Below are 22,789 nucleotides of genomic sequence, written 5' to 3'. Positions count from 1 at the left end.
CACGTCATACGTCACATACGTATATGTCCTCTCCCAGCAGAGAGGTAGCAGCATGGCTAACGTTAGCTGTAATGCTAGCGCAGCCGTGTGACCAACGTTCTCTCTAAGGTGCGCGCCTGTGCAATTGCCCACTGCTCAAACGTCCTCTGCGCATAGCAAATCTATGCCACGCACAAAATCAAATAAAAAAATAAGCGCATAACAATTTTCGACACACGGACACGACAGAGAAAACAGTTTTCGTCATCATTGTTCAAATATTGTAACGTCTGTCGAGACGCTTATCTCCATTCGGTGCCACACGTCCACACCATCAAAATGCAGAGGCAAAAATTTCCAGATCAACACCGTATGAAAAAATTTGTGATTTTTTTTTTTAGTTGTGATTTCCTTCTCTGCATGAAAGTTTAAAAGTAGCATACCGTATTTTCCGCACTATAAGGCGCACCTAAAAACCACAATTTTTCTCAAAAGCTGACAGTGCGCCTTATAACCCGGTGCGCTTTATTACGATTCATTTTCATAAAGTTTCGGTCTCGCAACTTCGGTAAACAGCCGCCATCTTTTTTCCCGGTAGAACAGGAAGCGCTTCTTCTTCTACGCAAGCAACCGCCAAGGAAAGCACCCGCCCCCATAGAACAGGAAGCGCTTCACCCGCCCCCGGAAGAAGAAGAAAAAACGCGCGGATATCACCGTACGTTTCATTTCCTGTTTACATCTGTAAAGACCACAAAATGGCTCCTACTACGCGACAAGGATCCGGTTCATAAAAAGACGCAATCTCTCCATCCGCACACGGATTACTACCGTATTTCACAGCAACTGATATTCCTGTGAACTGCACTGTGGAACGGGAGCACGTACGGTGAATATTCGCACCACAGGGAATGAGAAGTCATCCTTCACTGTGGTTCTAGCTTGCCATGCTAACTTCCTCCCATGGTGATATTCAAAAGGAAGACCTTGCCAAAAGAGACCTTTCCAGCCGGCGTCATCATAAAAGCTAACTCGAAGGGATGGATGGATGAAGAAAAGATGAGCGAGTGGTTAAGGGAAGTTTACGCGAAGAGGCCGGGTGGCTTTTTTCACACAGCTCCGAAGGCGAACACACCTTCACTAAGACGGGCAGATAGCGCCGGTCGACATACGCCAACATCTGCCAGTGGATCGTAAATGCCTGGGCAGATAGTTTCGGTCACAACTGTGGTCCGAGCTTTCCGGAAGGCAGGATTCACAGAACTGCTGCACAACAACAGCGACACTGAATCCGATGACTTCGACGAGGCGGAGCCGGCCATTTTTGGATCCCACGCTTGCGCAACTTTTCAATTCGGACACCGAAGACGAAGAATTCGAAGGATTTACGAATGAAGAATAACTTCAGAAGGTGAGCGCTATGTTTATTTTGTGTGTTGTGACATTAACGTTCGAGCAACATTATGTTGCTATTTATTGCTCTACACCATTTTGAATTTTACTATGTTTGTGATTGCACATTTGCGTACATTTTGGGACAGAGTTGTTAGAACGCTGGTTTTCAATATATTATTAAAGTTTGACTGAACTATCTGACTGTTTTTTTGACATTCACTTTAGCGCAGCGTTTTTTTGACATTCACTTTAGCGCAGCGTAGGCGCGGCTTATAGTCCGGGGCGGCTTATTGGTGGACAAAATTATGAAATATGTAATTCATAGAAGGTGCGGCTAATAATCCGGTGCGCCTTATAGTGCGGAAAATACGGTATATTAATGCAGTATGAAGAAGAATGTTTTAATGTAGACATGCAAGCCTTGAAAGAAAATTTTGAAAATCAAGACTACATTTCCTGCAAATGGATGCATTTCTACCCTATATTTTAACTTTAGATTTATTCTCATATCAAACTCTTTTGGCTGTCTTTTTGACACTTACATCCGGCGCCCCCCTCCACACCCTGGATTATAAATAATGTAAATAATTCAATGTGATTATCTTGTGTGATGACTGTATTATGATGATAGTATATATCTGATAATATATATCTGTATCATGAATCAATTTAAGTGGACCCCGACTTAAACAAGTTGAAAAACTTATTGGGGTGTTACCATTTAGTGTTCAATTGTACGGAATATGTACTTCACTGTGCAACCTACTAATAAAAGTCTCAATCAATCTATCAAAACACATAGAATCATCATACTGATGTGATTAAATGCATCAAGTGTTCAATTAAGGCAGAGGCAAAATATCGAGATATATATTGTGTATCGCAATATGGCCTTAAAATATTGCAATATTAAAAAAAGGCCATATCGCCCAGCCCTAGTTTCAATGATGCCATTTCTGTTTGTCATGTATAATTTTGTCTATTTTGTGTTTATCCTTGAATAAACAGGTCAGTTTCTTGTTACCAACCATTGTGTATTATTCAAACTCCCCTAATTCAGCTGGCTAGTTGTTATCAAGAGTACTAAAACCCTTTTCAACATGATTCTGACAACTAAGTAGGCTAAATAACTTTTTTTTTTTTTTTTTTTTTTGTCCTGTCCAGCTTCTCAGGCAAATCATATAGTTGATGTAGATGCCCATGTCGGCTGTTCAGATTTACTTTACAAAAGAGAAGTGTAGGATACTTCTCTTGTTGCCTTATTTGTATTTGACTTTATTAAATGTATTTATATTATCATTTAGTGCAGCCGGGCCGGAGCAGGAGGGGATAGAAAGAGAAAAAAAAAGAAGACAGAGGGGGAAATTGTGGGGACAAGAGGGGGATTAGACAGAGAGACAAAAACAACAACAGCAAACAACAACAACAACAACAATAGAGCAACATCAGCAAATATGACATGTACAAATATGATGGTAAAAGTAATAGCAAATAAGCAGTTAGCGAAAAATAAAAAATAATACAGAAATGACAATGAGCATTATTACACTACAAATGGATCAATACAAATACCAATAGAAATAGCGCTATTGATAATGAACAATACCAATAATTTACCTTTATTATCAACAATACAGTTGTTTAAATGCAACAATACATATACGTAATGATAACTTGAGATACGAAAGAATGCAGAAAAATGGAGGGGGAGAAAGAGAAGCAACCTACATTAACCTTGTAGATTGTTATAGTCACAATAGGTTAAGCTTTGTCAGTGTGTCATGTGTTACACCCAGTTTACCCTAGGGCAACAACGTTAATATATGTTTGATGAAACGTGATTATGTGCATGAGTGTAAGTATGCATATGTACTTGTATATGTACAGAATGTGTATATGTGTTTGTACAATGAATGTATATGTACAGAATGTGTATATGTGTTTGTACAGTGAATGTATATGTACAGTATGTGTATGTGTATGTTTGTATATTGAATGTGCGTGTGGATGTACGAACATTAGGTAGGTAAATATGTACTGTATTTGTGTATGTATGTGGGAGCGTAGGTACCTATGTACGTATGTGAGCATATGTGAATTTGCATGTACAATACATTCGACTCCCAGAGTGCGTGGGAGCCAGAGCACGGCCCCATCACCCCCGAGAGCCCAACCCACAAACAGGAGGCGTGGTGCCCAGGGAACCAGGGACCACCGCCCCCACGCAGCCAAGCCGGCCAGCGACAGGAACCCCAGAGCCCGATCCACCGTACCGCCCACAAGGGCCAGCAGCAGGCCGCAGACAGACGCACCCGGCAGAGGACAGGGCACGAGAAAAGCAGGGGACAGCCAGACCCCAAGCCAGCGAGAGACCACACCCCACACGGGCAGAAAGGCGAGACGCCCCGCCCGAGGGACCCAGAGACTCCCCGCAACCGGACGGGAAGACCGCCCCCGCCCCACCGGCAACCGGGCCCCCACGAGCCCACCCCCCACCCCCGGAGAGCGCGGCGAGGCCAGCCCCCGGCCACCCCACCCAAATCGGCCGCCGCAGGACCACCCAGGCACAGGGCCACGGGAACCACCCACCCCACCCGCATGGACCCCAACGATGGAGATGGAACAACCGGCAACCGCCCCGCCGAGCCCCCCCCCCCTGAGGGAGGGGGAAAATTAAAAATTAATATTAATAAAATATATTAAAAAATAAATAAATTAATTAATTAATTAATTAAAATAACTTTAAACTTTAATACATGCTCGGATAGGCCAGTATCGGTCAGTATCGGTATCGGTATCGGATCGGAAGTGCAAAAACAATATCGGTATCGGATCGGACGTGCAAAAACCTGGATCGGGACATCCCTACCCACAACCTCATCATATGATCTGTCAGTGTAAGACCACAGAGCAAGTGCACTTCAAAATAGTTTAAGTGAAGTTATCGGTACAGTACTGATGTGTATTTACAGCACATTATAATCGTTCCTACTGCGCCCCTCAATGGTCTCACTTGCTTACTGCTTTTGGCTCTCACTTTGAGTTTGTCTCAAATGCTGCATTGTAATATGATAAGAAGCATACCTGTCTAGGTTTGCATTTCAAAATACGTGATAATTTTCCGGATAAATAAGTAATTTTTATCCAACCCCAATGGTGTGTGCAACGAACCGTGTTTTACTGCCGTGCTTTTATGTTCAAGGCTTGACTTTTGACAGGCTGCAGGATGTGTGTTACACTGATGTTTACCAAGTTTGCAGAGGGAAACCTGTGTGAGCGCACGTACGTTTGTCTGCTTGTGTCGGGAACAGCGGAGTGCTGAGAGAGATAGCTAAAAAAAACCGGCAAAGTCGAAAGAGAGCAAAGAGCCCAAAGAAGATGAGCGAGAGTTTACCATTGATTTCTGCGCAAACATTCCGCAGAAATCAATCGTAAACTTTTACAACTGTGCCATCAGCAGTGTCCTGACTTAGGGCTTTTTAGTGTGGTTTGCTAGCTGTACTAAAGCGAACCAACAGGCCCTCCAGCGAGTGGTTAAAGCCGCGGGGAAAATTACAAGGACAATACTCCCAGAGATGAGTGCCATGTACACAACTCGCTGCCTAAAGCGAGTACACAACATCCTGAAGGACAGATACCACCCAGCACATGGCCTCTTCAACCTGCTACCCTCTGGAAGGAGGTATTGATCGATTTGCGCCAGGACCACCAGAATGTCTCACAGTCTGTATCCCCAGGCTGTGAGACTGCTAAATGAACAGCCTGCCCCTTTGCTGCCCCGGACTATCTTATTACCTCACTCTTCACCACCTCAATAATTGTGCTCTGGACATTGCATTGCTGCAACATCAACGTAACACCCATCAGACATCTGACTGTTCCCTCACCCACGCCCCTCTATTCGCAATCTTCTTGACAATGCTAAACAGTAAACTACGGTCTCAACCTGCACTTCAATGCAGTTTCTATGCCGCTAGACAAAGCTCAAACAAAATCTCGTTGACATGTATGACTTAAGTGTTATTATGACAATGGCAATAAAGGAATTGATTGATTGATTGAGAGGTTTTGCGATCATTCCAAACATAAAGACAGACATTGTGGTAAAATGTTTGCACTGTCAAACAGAGCTGGCATTTCATAATTGCACTGCATTGATGATGCAGCATGTTACAAAAAAGCTCCCTGTAACTTTAAGAGCAGAAACAGAAACAGAGTAATGGTCTATTCTGGCAGCTGAAGCCATTGTATATGTTTGACTTACATTCCAAATATTTTATCCAAACGCTTCAGGGCATGTGAGAACATTGTCACTCAATTTATCATGCTTTAGCAGAGAGTATTTTTGTTTAGTTGTGTTCTTTTTTCACTATCTGTTAACTGGTTTTAGCCTACTTATTTGTATGTACTTTTTTAATATAATATTCAGTGCTATAGTGTCAGTTAACGTGCAATTTCGATGTTATGTGCATTTATAAGAAGAAAGACTAAAGGTCATTAGAAAAACCCTTGTATAGACAAACATTGAGGCTATAAAGTGAACAAGTTAATCAATAGATTACTCGATTACTAAAATAATCGATAACTGTAGCCATAGCTTACAGTCCAATAAAAACAAAAAATATAGCTTGTGAATTTGTTTGTGAGGCCATACATTTTACTTAGTCTTAATCGTTAGTGTTAAAGGGGAACATTATCACAATTTCAGAAGGGTTAAAACCATTAAAAATCAGTTCCCAGTGGCTTATTTTATTTTTCGAAGTTTTTTTCAAAATTTTACCCATCACGCAATATCCCTAAAAAAAGCTTCAAAGTGCCTGATTTTAACCATCGTTATAAACACCCGTCCATTTTCCTGTGACGTCACATAGTGAAGCCAACACAAACAAACATGGCGGAAAGAACAGCAAGCTATAGCGACATTAGCTCGAGTTCAGACTCGGATTTCAGCGGCTTAAGCGATTCAACAGATTACGCATGTATTGAAACGGATGGTTGTAGTGTGGAGGCAGGTAGCGAAAACGAAATTGAAGAAGAAACTGAAGCTATTGAGCCATATCGGTTTGAACCGTATGCAAGAGAAACCGACGAAAACGACACGACAGCCAGCGACACGGGAGAAAGCGAGGATGAATTCGGCGATCACCTTCTAACCAACGATTGGTATGTGTTTGTTTGGCATTAAAGGAAACTAACTACTATGAACTAGGTTTACAGCATATGAAATACATTTGGCAACAACATGCACTTTGAGAGTGCAGACAACCCATTACAGGCGCGCTAAGAACATATATTTTTCCACGATTTTAGCACTCAGGTTAACCATACCTAAATAGACACAAAATACTGCATTACACAAGACTACCCGAATGTACTCGAATGATTGAAAAAAATAAATGTTTTTAAGCTAAATTATTGGTAAACACAGTTTATGTATAATAATTTACGTAAAACCGCGAGTAATGAATAAAGTTTTCATCAATTAATATATTCTGTAGACATACCCTCATCCGCTCTCTTTTCCTGAAAGCTGATCTGTCCAGTTTTGGAGTTGATGTCAGCAGGCCAGGGAAGCTAGGGTCGATATTCTTCTCTTGATCATCTTCGGTGGCATAAGGGACAGTTGCCATGTCTGTCGTAGCATAACTTTCGTCGGTAAAGTGTGCGGAACAAACGACTGACCATTTCGTCGGCTTTCCCCACACCCTCGTATTTTGAACAAATTTCGTCCAATTTCTTGCCACTTTCGCATCTTTGGGCCACTGGTGCAACTTGAATCCGTCCCTGTTTGTGTTGTTACACCCTCCGACAACCCACCGACGAAAGTGAGAAAATGGCGGATTGCTTCCTGATGTGACGTCACGTTGTGACGTCTTCGCTCCGAGAGTGAATAATAGAAAGGCGTTTAATTCGCCAAAATTCACCCATTTAGAGTTCGGAAATCGGTTAAAAAAATATATGGTCTTTTTTCTGCAACATCAAGTTATATATTGACGCTTACATAGGTCTGGTGATAATGTTCCCCTTTAAGTCAATGCAATGGAATATGATCCTTTAGTGTGTCTTTTTGCAAACTGCTAATTTTGTATAAAGTCAGATTCCGCATGTTGGTTAAGATTCTTTGATTTTTCCAGAGTTTGCATGTAGGAACTGTGCCTTGGAGCTGTATTCCAGTACTGTACATGTTTACTTAATATAAATAATATTTTTTAAATCTGACGTTACTTTTTAAATTTTCTGAATCTCCCTCATAAACAGCAAATTGTTCACAACTGATTAACAGGATTCTCACTGCATCAAAGCCCTATTTTTCCGGCGGTCGGTGTACAGTATATTTGTAACAAGCTGGCATTACTGACTAAATTAATGTTTTATCCAAAGGGTGCGGCGGCGGTGCTTTTCATGCAGATCTGCCGGAAAGTCCACTCTCGATTCTCTTCAGGCACGGACCCCAGTCCAACCTTGTCGGCACCGTCCACTCTGCACCACTGTGGCTACCGCCTCCTGCTGGAGATCCGTGAGCATTTCATCATTAAATAATACAATTCCCATTTATGACCAGTGTTGGGACTCACGCGTTACTGTAACGCCGTTACTTTCGGCGGTAAATAGTAATCTAACGCGTTATTTTTTATATTCAGTAACTCAGTTACCGTTACTACATGATGCGTTACTGCGTTATTTTACGTTATTTTTTATGTAGTATCGGCTAGAAACTGGGAAGATCTTGAGTGTGTTTTATTGCAGCGCTGCGGAAGAGGCGACAAGAAAGAGGCGCGCCGCGCGCTGTCTGTCTGTGTGTGTGTGTGTGTGGGAGGGGGCGTGTCTGTGTTTACTAACAAGACATCATGGCGAAGCCCGAAGCCGAGTTTCTTAACATGGAGATATTCTCAATACTTTTCTTTTGTCAACCTCAAAGAAAATAACATTTTAGTTGAATGTAAGTTGTGTCTTCGATCAAAGATCCTATCCTAGCAATTCAAATCTGCTGAAACAGCTACAAAAGCAACATGCTTCAACGAAGCTAGTAAAGAGAGACACACTTCACCTGCTAAGCAACAGCGACTGGATTTTAACGAGTCACTGCGAACTGAAGGTACACACACTGTCAATTCTCTTATACACTGTTGCTCTTTCATTCTAGACTTCTAGAGTGTTTGATAATCACATCACTCTAAATGTATAAACTATAAAGTTCACAAACATACTGAGGGATGCTAGTGGGCCAGGCCAATCTTTCCTTATCTCTAAACTAAAACTGGGGAAATGTGTAGAGTGTTCTGGGCTTCAGACATGATTTTGTTTCAGAATTTCTTGAGAGAAAAAACGCCTGGTTAGGATTTGTGTATGTAGTGTGTGCCTTCATTGGTTTACAGCTATGTTGTTATTATGCTGTTTGTTACTTATGTATGTTAGATTGCAGCTATTTGAAATAGTTTTGTCAATTTGTTCTGGCCTGAAATAAATTGGAGTATAAGTCGCACCTGCCGAAAATGCATAATAAAGACGGAAAAAAACATATATAAATTGCACTGGAGCCCGGCCAAACTATGAAAAAAAACTGAGATTTATAGTCCGAAAAATATGGTATATAAAGTATATAAGTAACTAAATAGTTACTTTTCACAGTAACGCATTACTTTTTGGTGTAAGTAACTGAGTTAGTAACTGAGTTACTATTGAAATAAAGTAACTAGTAACTAACTAGTTACTGGTTTTCAGTAACTAACCCAACACTGTTTATGACACCGTTTTGACACCTATTTGTGTGTGTTCCTTAGTGTCCAGGAAGGATGTGGTTCCAAGAAGAAGTCATGTGTTGTGCCTGCACAGTCAGTCTACGGATGAGGGCATAAGCAGCAGCAGTAGTGGTCCAATCGCCAGCAGTGAGCAGAACCACCTGTACACTGACACCTCCACACTAGGCCACCAGGGGCCGCCAGGCGAGGGTCCACCTTTCCAAGGTATGTTCAGTCCTCTGAGATAGACTCTATGCAATTACAGCCAATTTGGAGGATTAGTCTGACACACTATTTTATCTCTTTTCAAACACAGAGGGATATTTGGACCTGGAAGCTTCGAGCCTGTTGGAAAATGTCTGCAAGAAAGATGAGGCGGAGGTTAAACGTGCTCATGCTAAGGTTCACATTGTCAATTCATAGAATTTTAAATTAATGCTTATATTTGGTTGTGGTTTAAATGTTTTTTAAAGTTGTAGGTGCTGTTGTCCTCTGTTGCTTTCAGGATGTGTTTTCAAGCGAGGAGAGGCTGGCAGAAGCGGCACAGAACCTCAAAAAAGTGGCAGACACCAACATCCCAGTCATCCTGAACATTATTGGTAATCGCACCACTGTTCCTTCATTAGGCTAAGTCCACACATACAAATTTAATGCTCCTACCTCTGGGGTCAAATGTGTTCCCACACACAGTGTTAAAAGCTTTCATGCACATGTAAACAAGTTCTAAGCAGGGCATATATGAGGGGGCAGTCAGAAATGTAAAGAGGGCATAATGTGTACACACTGATCCATCATGCTCTGTTGTGTCCACTTTAACATTTTATTTTGTGAATATATTAAATTGTACGTTCTCAATTTCAAAAATGTTGATTTGAAAGGGCAAGACATTTATTTGAGGGGGCTCCGCCTAGGGGTGTAACGGTACACAAGAATTTTGGTTCGGTACGTACCTCGGTTTAGACGTCACGGTTCGGTTCATTTTCGGTACAGTAAGAAAACAACAAAATATACATTTTGGGGTTATTTATTTACCAAATTTGCAAAATCTTCCATCAAAAATATTTTTCTTAGTGGAATATTTGATGTGTAGTAATCGGAACTTTGGATAGGTCAATAATTCATAATAACATTGATTTTGATTCAATATTATGTTTTGAGCAATGACAGTTTGAAAGAAAAAAACAGCTTTGTTTTATTAGTCAACATTGCAACTTTTTCTAAATTACATTTAACCTTTAAGCTTTTTTATTTAACTTTTGTTATGTTTTTCTTTATTTAGTGTGAGATGATTACTTTTTGGTGCAAAATTGTGACATTTGTCATACAAAATTCTGACTTATCACAATGTTGCCAATTTTTTGGTTAGTTTTTTGCTAAAATGATGACTTTTGTCATAATTTTGCCAAGTGAAATTCTGATAAATATAATATTGCCAAAATGTTGAAGTTTTCTTACAAAACTGAATTTTGTCGAGTAAAATTACGATTCTTTTAATGGAATTGCCAACATTTTAAGCTTTTCTGTTATTGAGTAAAATTCCAACTTCTGTCGTGGTGTTCAGTTTTTGTTGTGGAATTTTGACTTGCGTAGAGTAGAATTCCAAATTTTATTATAATTCTTCCAAAAAAATTTGTTGTGGGGTTGTGACCTTTTTCTTGTGGAATTCCGGCTAGTTTTTCGCGGCAAGCCTTTTTATATTTGCATAGTATGTATATATTGTTAATTAATACACATCTTTGTATATCTGGAGGGGCTGGTCCTGAAGAGGTAGGCTTTTTTTGGAGGTCTCAAGAAGGTAGCAAATACAAGAATGTGTGAGATGGGTCATGTGACCAAGTTTGGCCACATTACACTTAACATCAGTATGAACATCTGCCAACACACAATATAATAATAATTTTGACAATAATAGTTATAATATATATTTTAAGAATTATGATTATCATCATTATAAAAATTAAGTTGTAACCATAATAGTTTTAATGAGAATAATAGTAAATATACAATGTATTATAATAATGTACTATAATAATTAAGGGTGTATATATATATATATATATAGAGTGTGAATGTTGTCTGTCTATCTGTGTTGGCCCTGCGATGAGGTGGTGACTTGTCCAGGGTGTACACTGCCTTCCACCCGAATGCAGCTGAGATAGGCTCCAGCACCCCCCGCGACCCCAAAAGGGACAAGCGGTAGAAAATGGATGGATGGATGGATTAATAGTATTTTTAGAATGTGCCGTGGGCCTTTAAAACATTAGCTGTGGGCCGCAAATGGCCTCCGGGGCACACTTTTGACACCCCTGCTATAGATAATAACAAATTAATCTGATAAATCTATGGATAAAAAGCAGAGCCTGGCATGCGCATTTATCATAACTCTCTCACTCTCTCTCTGTCTCTGCAACTCCCTCACCAATGCTGCTGCGCGCACAATTTGTTTTGTTTTTAACCCCTTCTTAACCCTGAATGTACATTGAAAATACACGCAACCCTAACTCAAAATGCCGGACATTTGAGGCATTTAAGAAACTCCGCCCTGACAGCTCCGCAAAAGAGGACGTATGGTCAGTCTATCCTAGCCCGGTCGCTGCTAGCATGCCGTGTGTTGTGCCTCGGTGTGCATTGTTTACACAACGTGCGTTACGCTACTTCATATGTCCGTGTGGAAACTCGTTCGGTACACCTCCGAACCGAACCGGAACCCCCGTACCGAAACGGTTCAATACAAATACACGTACCGTTACACCCCTAGCTCCGCCCCTTCTTTCTCCTACGTAAAGCCGGCCTCGGTTCTAAGAAGTGCTGTGCAAAATTACGATAGATATTGTAATATGACATAAAATGTCTATCAGTAATTAAGTAGAACACACAAGGTTCTCTCTTTTTACATATCAGAATTGATTCTTTGTTTTAATATAGTACTGTATTTTCCGGACCATGGGGCGCACCGGAATATAAGGCGCACTGCCAATGAGTGGGTCTATTCAGGTCTTTTTTCATACAAAAGGTGCACCAGATTATAGGGTGCATTAAAGGAGTCATATTATGATTTTTTTTCTAAATGTAAAAGACTTCGTTGTGGTCTACATAACATGTGATGGTGGTTCTTTGGTCAAAATGTTGCATAGATGATGTTTTACACATCATCTTCATCTTCATCATCATAGATGATGTTTTACACATCATCTTCAAGTCGCTTTCTGACAGTCTCTTCCGAATGTGCCGTTTTGTGGGCGGTCTTATTTACGTGGCTCACCTTCGACAGCGTCTTCTCCCCGTCATCTTTGTTGTAGCGGTGTAGCGTGCAAGGACGGGAGTGGAAGAAGCGTCAAAAGATGGAGCGAACTGTTTTAATGACATTCAGACTTTACTTCAATCAATAACGGAGCAGCATCTCCTCATCCGTGGCTCACTAGTGCAACAACAACAATGCCGAAAATGTGTCCCGTGAAAAACCGTCGGACCGGAACTCTCTAATAACTAAAGTTCCTTGGGTGAATAATGTAAACTCACTACACCGGTATGTTTTAGCGCTTTCATGGCGAGTTTACTGACAGATATAAGTAAGAACTTTACACTACTTTATATTAGAAATGGCAACAGCAAAGGATGAATGTCCCATAACAAGAAGATAGAGAAGAAGATTATCAACTACGGTGTCGGCAAGGACTACAAAGGCGGACGCGTGCACATTTTCATGACTTATGCAGATGCCAAATACAGATCAGCAGCTACCAGAAAGTAAGAAAAGTTGCTTTTGCATAATATTGCGAAACAAAACGCCAGATAATGTCTTACCTTATACACACACCATAATAATACTTGTATGTTGATGCACAGCAAAGTACAATTCGTCAAGCGGTGCGGCTTCATAGCTTACCAAAGTCGTACTAAAACATTTGGATAGATTTTTGAGCGCCGTGTGTAATGTTCTATATTTTCAATGGAACATATAACATTTTTTTGTTTACTTGAGTCAGTCTACACGTATCTCTTATATGTGACTGCCATTATATTGCAGTCTACATGTATCTCTTATGTGCGACTGCCATCTACTGGTCACACTTGTCATTTCACCATGTACCAAATAAAATAGCATGAATTGATTAACGTGGACTTAAACAAGTTGAAAAACGTATCCGGATGTTACCATTTAGTGGTCAATTGTACGGAATATGTACTGCACTGTGCAATCTACTAATAAAAGTTTCAATCAATCAATCAAAAAGGTCGGTAAGCACAACCAAAATTATTCCGTACATTAGGTTGTAAGGTGCACTGTCGAGTTTTTAAAAAATGAAAGGATTTTAAGTGTGCCTTATAGTCCGAAAAATACGGTAAGTACAGATCAGCCTGCATAGTACAGTTTAAAGTAAATGGCTGACAAAGTATGCTTAGCTAAGTAGACGCAATCCAGTCAAATTGTGTTGGAAAAACTATCAATTACATTGATTTCCATTTCAAATGTTTTATTTCGATATCAACAGAGCGTCCCTAAAGTCTGACCAACAATATGATTTACAAATGTTCTGTTGTTTACATTGTAATTTTATGTCTGGGAACGGCTGCTATTTTGCGCGAGCATTTTTACATCACTCGGAAGAACTTTACGCCAAGAGCCGGAGGGAGCTTAGATGTCGACAACGTTGCACAGGCAGAAAGTACTATGTAAGCTAAAACAACAAAACGGTGAAACACTGTACAAGTCATACGTTGCGTGCAATTCTTTCTGGAAACAGGTTTTGTCGCCAAGTATAATTTCAAATACATCTGGTTGTTTCCGACAGTTCAGAGAGCATAAGCCGAACAGGTGTTTTACCCATCATCACACAATCAACTTTTAACATTGTGAGTGTCTTGGTCTTTTCAGGTTGCAACACAACTCAACAAACCGGTTTTCATTTGTCTCACCGCCGGTGTCGATGCAGGTCTGGAGAGAGCAAAGAGCGAGAACTACGAGGAAGCCTTCGTCTGTTTCGTGGCAGCAGCTCAGCAAGGCTACAGCAAGGCTGAGTTTAATACTGGTGTGTGTTACGAGATGGGCCGAGGAGTCAACAAGGACAAGGAGAAGGTGAGGACCATCCTGTTTTCTTGTGTTCTATCATGATCTAAAATTAGACTTGGATTAACATCTGACACTGATGGAAGGCTAATATTTCAACAATATGTTTATTATTGCGTCTGTATAGCCTCTTACTGAGTTAGGGAGACTAAGTGACATGAGAGGAATGGAATATTTATGATGCAGTACATTTCTACACTAGAGTAAGCATAATAATAAACATGTGGATGAATATGTATTTAACCAAAGAAGCATTATTATTAGAGCTGTCCGATAATGGCTTTTTTGCCGATATCCGATATTCCGATATTGTCCAACTCTTAATTACCGATTCCGATATCAACCGATACCGATATACCGTATTTTTCGGATTATAAGTCGCAGTTTTTTTCATAGTTTGGCCGGGGGTGCGACTTATACTCAGGAGCGACTTATGTGTGAAATTATTAACACATTAGCGTAAAATATCAAATAATATTATTTAGCTCATTCACGTAAGAGACTAGACGTATAAGATTTCATGGGATTTAGCAATTAGGAGTGACAGATTGTTTGGTAAACGTATAGCATGTTCTTTATGTTATAGTTATTTGAATGACTCGTATCATAATATGTTACGTTAACATACCAGGCACGTTCTCAGTTGGTTATTTATGCCTCATAAAACATACACTTATTCAGCCTGTTGTTCACTATTCTTTATTTATTTTAAATTGCCTTTCAAATGTCTATTCTTGGTGTTGGCTTTTATCAAATAAATTTCCCCCAAAAATGCGACTTATATTCCAGTGCGACTTATATATGTTTTTTCCCTTCTTTATTATGCCTTTTTGGCCGGTGCGACTTATAGTCCGAAAAATACGGTATAGAGTTGTGGAATTAACACATTATTATGCCTAATTTTGTTGTGATGCCCCGCTGGATGCATTAAACCAGTGGTTCTCAAATGGGGGTACGCGTACCCCTAGGGGTACTTGAAGGTATGCCAAGGGGTACGTGAGATTTTTTTTTAATATTCTAAAAATAGCAACAATTAAAAAATCCTTTATAAATATAAATAAAAACCAAAAATTTTTCCAAATAGTTCAAGAATGACCACTACAAATGAGCAATATTTTGCACTGTTATACAATTTAATAAATCAGAAACTGATGACATAGTGCTGTATTTTACTTCGTTATCTCTTTTTTTCAACCAAAAATGCTTTGCTCTGATTTGGGGGTACTTGAATCAAAAAAAAATAATTCACAGGGGGTACATCACTGAAAAAAGGTTGAGAACCACTGCATTAAACAATGTAACAAGGTTTTCCAAAATAAATCAACTCAAGTTATGGAAAAAAATGCCAACATGGCACTGCCATATTTATTATTGAAGTCACAAAGTGCATTTTTTTTTTTTAACATGCCTCAAAACAGCAGCTTGGAATTTGGGACATGCTCTTCCTCAGAGAGCATGAGGAGGTTGAGGTGGGCGGGGTTGGGGGAGGCGGGGTTTGGGGGCAGGGGGTTGCAGGGGTGTATATTGTAGCGTCCCGGAAGAGTTAGTGCTGCAAGGGGTTCTGGGTATTTGTTCTGTCGTGTTTATGTTGTGTTACGGTGCGGATGTTCTCCCGAAATGTGTTTGTCATTCTTGTTTGGTGTGGGTTCACAGTGTGGCGCATATTTGTAACAGTGTTAAAGTTGTTTATACGGCCACCCTCTGTGTGACCCGTATGGCTGTTGACCAAGTATGCTTTGCATTCACTTGTGTGTGTGAAAAGCCGTAGATATTATGTGATTGGGCCGGCACGCAAAGGCAGTGCCTTTAAGGTTTATTGGCGCTCTGTACTTCTCCCTACGTCCGTGTACACAGCAGCGTTTTAAAAAGTCATAAATGTTACTTTTTGAAACCGATACCGATAATTTCCGATATTACATTTTAAAGCATTTATCGGCCGATAATATCGTCAGTCCCATATTATCGGACATCTCTAATTACCGGTATTATCTTTGTGTGTTTAAGCACATTAGATTTCACTAATTGTTGTCAGTTTTTGTATATCATTTGCCCAACTATATTAACTGTATTTGTTTATTCTCCTGTGTCCTTTCCCCTCGGTGAAGGCGTTCCATTACTACTGGCGGGCAGCAGTCGGGGGTCACAAACAGGCTCAGTATCGTTGTGCAAAGCTGCTTCTGACTCGGGAGCACCAAAGTATAGACCAGCTGAACGTCGCCATCAACCTCCTGGAGCAAGCTGCTGCAGCTGACCTGACTAAGGTGGGACTCGTCTACACATCTTGTTGTTTAATCCCACTTTGCTACAATTTAAGGGCATAATTCGACCAATTACAGGTTTGAAAATGTGTCATAATAATCTTTGTGGGGCATTAATGTTTACTGCAACCAGTAAAAGGGAGAAGCGGCTGGTCAAATGGTGTTATTGTAACATTTGTGTACGCTCAACATCGTACCATGTTGGGTTTGCCTCAATTTCTGTTCAGGCTCAATTGTGCCTGGCTTCTGTGTACGCCCGGGAGCCGGTGAGAGATGGGAGCAAGTCTGTCCACTACCTGCAGATGGCAGCAAAGAGCAGAGTGAGTATCCTTCTTGGATTTCTATACTCTATCTATGCTTTTTATCAATGACCTCATATGAGGGATGGTGTGTGTGTGTGTGTGTGTGTGTGTGTGTGTGTGTGTGTGTGTGTGTGTGTGTGTGTGTGTGTGTGTGTGTGTGTGTGTGTGTGTGTGTGTGTGTGTGTGTGTGTGTGTTTATATATATATATATACCGGTATATTAAAAAAAAAATATATATATATATATATATATATACACATACATATATATATGTATATGTCTGTGCGTGTGTGTGTATATATGTGTGTGTGTGTGTGTGTGTGTGTATATATATATATATATGTATGTATATATATATATGTATGTATATATATATATATATGTATGTATATATATATATATGTGTGTGTATATGTATGTATGTATCTATGTATATATAAATATATGTATACATGTGTGTATGTATGTGTGTGTACATATATGCATGTATATATACATATATATGTATGTATGTGTGTATACATATATACACACACATATATATACATGTATACATACATATATACATGTGTGTGTATATATATATATATACATATATATATATATATATATATATATCTGTGCGTGTGTGTGTATATATATGTGTGTGTGTGTGTATATATATGTATATGTATGTATATATATATATATATGTATATGTATGTATATATATATATATATATATATATATATATGTATGTATATATATATGTATGTATATATGTATGTATGTATCTATGTATATATATATATATATATATGTATACATACATGTGTGTATGTATGTGTGTGTACATATATGCATGTATATATACATATATATGTACCGTATTTTCCGCATCATAAGGCGCCCTGGGTTAAAAGCCGCGCCTTCAATGAACGGCATATTTCAAAACTTTGTCCACCAATAAGCCGCCCCGTGTTGTAAGCCGCATCTAACTGCGCTAAAGGAATGTCAAAAAAACAGTCAGATAGGTCAGTCAAACTTTAATAATATAAATTAAAAACCAGCGTTCTAACAACTCTGTTCACTCCCAAAATGTACGCAAATGTGCAATCACAAACATACGTATATCAACATGGACAGAGCTGCGTGAAAAAAGCCACCCGGCCTCTTCGCGTAAACTTAAACTTACCTTAACCACTCGCTCATCTTTTCTTCATCCATCCCTTCGAGTTAGCTTTTATGATGACGCCGGCTGGAAAGGTCTCTTTTGGCAAGGTCTTCCTTTTGAATATCACTATGGGTGGAAGTTAGCATGGCAAGCTAGAACCACAGTGAAGGATGACTTCTCATTCCCTGTGGTGCGAATATTCACCGTACGTGCTCCCGTTCCACAGTGCGGTTCACAGGAATATCAGTTGCTGTGAAATAGTAATCCGTGTGCGGATGGAGAGATTGCGTCTTTTCATGAACTGGATCCTTGTCGCTTAGTAGGAGCCATTTTGTGGTCTTTACAGATGTAAACAGGAAATGAAACGTACGGTGATATCCGCGCGTTTTTTCTTCTTCTTCCGGGGGCGGGTGGTTGCTTACAGTAGAAGAAGAAGCGCTTCCTGTTCTATGGGGGCGGGTGCTTACCTTGGCGGTTGCTTGCGTAGAAGAAGAAGCGCTTCCTGTTCTACCGGGAAAAAAGATGGCAGCTGTTTACCGAAGTTGCGAGACCGAAACTTTATGAAAATGAATCTTAATATTAATCCATATATAAAGCGCACCGGGTTATAAGGCGCACTGTCAGCTTTTGAGAAAATTTGTGGTTTTTAGGTGCGCCTTATAGTGCGGAAAATACGGTATGTATGTGTGTATACATATATACACACACATATATATACATGTATACATACATATATACATGTGTGTGTATAAATATATATATATATACATATATATACATGTATATATATACGGTATATACATATATATAATTATATATATATATATATATATATATGTATATATATATATGTGTGTGTGTGTGTGTGTGTATATGTGTGTGAATGTTTGTATGTATGTTTGTGTGCACACCTATTGGTTAAAGTGTCCGCCCTGAGATGGGTAGGTTGTGAGTTCAAACCCTGGCCGAGTTCCAAAGACTATAAAAATGGGAACCATTATCTCCCTGCTTGGCACTCAGCATCAAGGGTTGGAATTGGGGGTTAAATCACCAAAAATTATTCTCGGGCGCAGCCACCGCTGCTGCTCACTGCTCCCCTCACCTCCCAGGGTGTGTGATCAAGAGTGATGGGTCAAATGTAGGGAATAATTTCGCCACACCTAGTGTGCGTGTGACTATCATTGCTACTTAAACTTTATATATATATATATATATATATATACACAACCGTATATACATATACATCCGTATATATGTGTATATGGATATATACATATACACACATATATGTTTATATATACCAATAAACACATATATGTTTATATATATATATATATTCACAACCGTATATACATATACATCCGTATATATGTGTATATGGATATATACATATACACACATATATGTTTATATATACCAATAAACACATATATGTTTATATATATATATATATATATATATATATATATATATATATATATATATATATATATATATATATATATATATATATATATATATATGTATGTATGTATATATATATACACAACCGTATATACATATACATCCGTATATATGTGTATATGGATATATGGTGTATATATATACATAACAAAACCCATATATATATAGTGTATATATATATGGGTTATTGTTATTGCACTGTCCACAAGGATTTTAAGTGTGTCTTAAAGTCTGAAAAATACGGTAGACATCTTTGAGCCCAGTTTTCATTCTTTGCTTGTGTCTAGGATGGTACTGCTCTGCTCCTGTTGGGTCAGTGCTATGAGAGTGGCTTTGGGGTGCAGCAGAACCTGAGGACAGCCATGCACTTGTACAGACAAGCTGCTCAAGCAGGCAACAAGCAAGCTGGTCTCCTAGTGACGTCTCCCACTGAGACGGACGGTAAGCGAAAGCCCGTCCCGTGTTTGGTTTGGGTGAGTGTGAGACCTTGACACTCTCCTCTGTCCCTGCAGTGTTGCGCTCCATCCGATCTTCACCGTGTTTCGCCGCGTCCGACCTCCACCCCAAGCGGCCGCTCTCCTCTCTGGCCAGCCGTGTGCTCGCAGACACCGGTCCCTCCGTCACCCTTCCCTTCCTGCCTCACTCCTGGAGCACAGGCAGCATGGATTGCCCTCCATCAATGTCCTCCACTCCTCTTCACCTTCATCCCCAAATCCGAGAGGGAAAACCGTGCCAGTGGATCGTAGGGATTGGATAACCGCCATCTCGGGTGGTTGGTTTCGTTCAGATCAGGTTTGCTGGCCTACTTACAACGATTAAGCTATACTGTCTCTTTTTTACTTGAAGACTATTCCCTGTCGTTGTTTTTTTTTTTTTTAAATAAGGGTTATTTTATTGCTCTAATACTGTTTTTACATCTGTTTGGTAATTTTATTAGAGCATAAAATTCACTCTTTTTTTTGCACTTGCGCTCTAGCTCACAGATCTATATATACAAAAAATGCATGTGCAAAGGCAAAAACATTTGCTTTCTTTAATATAAACCATGCAGTGGTCGGGTGTAGACATAAAAAAACCGTCTCATGATAATTCACACCGAACAGAGTACCGTATTTTTCGGAGTATAAGTCGCACCTGCCGAAAATGCATAATAAAGAAGGAAAAAAAACATATATAAATCGCACTGGAGCCCGGCCAAACTATGAAAAAAACTGCGACTTATAGTCCGAAAAATACGGTAAGTAGCGTTCATGTGTCAGGTTCAAACACCAAACTATCTATTAAACGAGACAAGACGCAAGGAATCTAGCAGAGACAGAGTTGAATTTTGCTCATGAGGAGAGACGTATTGGGCTGTACACTCAGTTACAGTTTCACCCTACGCTCTAAGGTACAATCCCACGTGGTCCTCTATTTATTCGAGAGGTGCCTAGTTAACATCATTGAGGCTGCTTCTGAAGGGAGGGGTAATGCAAGCAGCCCCAGTAGACACAATACATGAGTATTCAGAATGGAAATGTGCTGACACTCATGATTTCGCCCTGTCTCTGTTTTGTCTGCGTTGAGGTACTCGATGTCCGTCCTCGGCTGTCAGCAGGCAGGGTCTGGAAACAAACTGCTGATACGAGACAACTCGCAATGGAAGATTACACGTTGTGTGCCTTTGCACAGATAGAAAAGTACAACTTCGGCACAATTGATAATAACTATAGCAACGGCCTTTAAGCATAAGAGTTGTGTGATAACTTATACATAATTATTCTGACATCATATTTGTGTATGTAAATGCTAATAATGTTTACATACTTATTTTATCCCTGTCTTTATTCGACCATGTGGGCTTGTGGGGACATGTCCCTCAATACATGTGTGGCATTAAACCTGTTTAACAGAGACTACTTTAAACCAATGATGTGGAGTAGACCTGGGTATATGCTATGGGATACCTCGTCCAACCATGTATTAGTACATGTGTCAATGTTACATATATGATGCCCTGCAGTACTTTTGCTACCATGTGCATATGCACAATAAAAATATACAAAAATACTACTTACTGTATGTGACTGTCTGCTTAGGTTTCCAATTATTTGCACTACAGGAAAGAAAACAACAGAGAGAACCTATATTGTCTGATAGGCACTAGTACATTCCCTTTTAAAAAAGGTTGAAACGGAAGGACGCCTCTTTTTTTAACTTTAATCAAGGGTCTTTGAATGCATCAGTTATATGCAAGAAACTTAACGATAACTTTCTTCTACTGTATGCTGCCACAAAAATATTTTTTCTACAGTATTTTTTACATTTTTCTATCATTTTGATGACGTCATCAGTTTTGGGTCAATCGTGAGAAGTTATCCAGGTGGAACGAACCATTTAAAACCTTCTTGATAGGTAAGTACTTTGACATTCTTAATTGGATTCATGCAACCTTAATATTGAACTTTAACCGATATATTTATTTTATATTCGTAATTATGTCGTTTTTTTTATAACTTACACATTTAAATGGCAGAGAAAGATATTCAACAGTTACACAATCCCTGTACAAACTTGTGTCAAACTTGTTTTCATTGAGGGCCACATCACAGGTATGGTTGTCCTCAGAGGGCCGTTTTTAACAATGAGTAGTATATGATTATACGTGTATATATAGATAATACATTAACAATATATTTGTTTACATAAGCTGCAAAAAAATATTTACATTTTACTTTAAAATGTGGCAGCTCAGTCACCAGAATTTTACAGTAAACGCAGTGTTTTTTTACAGCATAAAAAAAAAATGAATGAATGGAATGGAATGGAAAAACAAAACCACTGTTTTAAAAATTTAAGCAACAGATCTGCCAGTTTGTTTTTTACTGTAAAATCGTGTAGTTTTAATGTTTTTGTTTTAATGTTTTTTAATATTTTAGTGTCTTTCTGTATATGGAAAAAAAACAGTACCAAAGTTGTATTTACGGTAAAAAAGTCGGCAGGATTAAACCGTAAAATCTAGTGTCAATTTTACAGTCTACAATTTGATTGATAATTTGTTTTGAAATCATAAGTCAAGCAGATATTTAAGTACAGTATTTATCTTTATTTTAACAAAAAATATTTTTGGAATACGTAATATAATATATAGATTTTGATAATGTTAACTTTAGTGTGTGAATGTGAGTGTGAATGTCTGTTATCTGTGTTGGCCCAGTGATAAGGTGGCGACTTGTCCAGGGTGTACCCCGCCTTCCGCCCGAATGCAGCTGAGATAGGCACCAGCGACCCCGAAAGGGACAAGCGGTAAAAAATGGATGCATGTAACTTTTAAAATATATGCAATTGCATGCAGTACATGATTTTTAATGTCAAAAGGGAAATAAGAAATATATTTAGTAAGAAAGCATTTTATTAGCGCATAATAACTCGTGAGTTCGCCCTGTCTCTGTT

The 22,789-nt window shown here is 39.2% G+C and overlaps 1 protein-coding gene across 1 annotated transcript in view; it reads left to right on the top strand.

Moving 5' to 3' along the window:
- Window positions 1-20,227, top strand: part of dele1 (DAP3 binding cell death enhancer 1) — a 29,367-nt gene extending 9,140 nt beyond the window's left edge. The window contains exons 4-12 of the mRNA XM_061930177.1: window positions 7,753-7,888; window positions 9,153-9,344; window positions 9,427-9,512; window positions 9,616-9,709; window positions 14,045-14,187; window positions 16,284-16,439; window positions 16,664-16,756; window positions 19,645-19,798; window positions 19,870-20,227. Coding sequence (XP_061786161.1) covers window positions 7,753-7,888; window positions 9,153-9,344; window positions 9,427-9,512; window positions 9,616-9,709; window positions 14,045-14,187; window positions 16,284-16,439; window positions 16,664-16,756; window positions 19,645-19,798; window positions 19,870-20,114 — 1,299 coding nt within the window. The 3' untranslated portion in view covers window positions 20,115-20,227. The remainder of the gene's footprint in view (window positions 1-7,752; window positions 7,889-9,152; window positions 9,345-9,426; window positions 9,513-9,615; window positions 9,710-14,044; window positions 14,188-16,283; window positions 16,440-16,663; window positions 16,757-19,644; window positions 19,799-19,869) is intronic.
- The last annotated feature ends 2,562 nt before the right edge of the window (window positions 20,228-22,789 follow it).

The sequence above is a fragment of the Nerophis lumbriciformis genome, linkage group LG36 (genome assembly GCF_033978685.3).
Source record: "Nerophis lumbriciformis linkage group LG36, RoL_Nlum_v2.1, whole genome shotgun sequence".
NCBI lineage: Eukaryota > Metazoa > Chordata > Actinopteri > Syngnathiformes > Syngnathidae > Nerophis > Nerophis lumbriciformis.
Note: the sequence above shows the minus strand (reverse complement) of the source record. Positions and strands in the feature narration are given on the sequence as shown.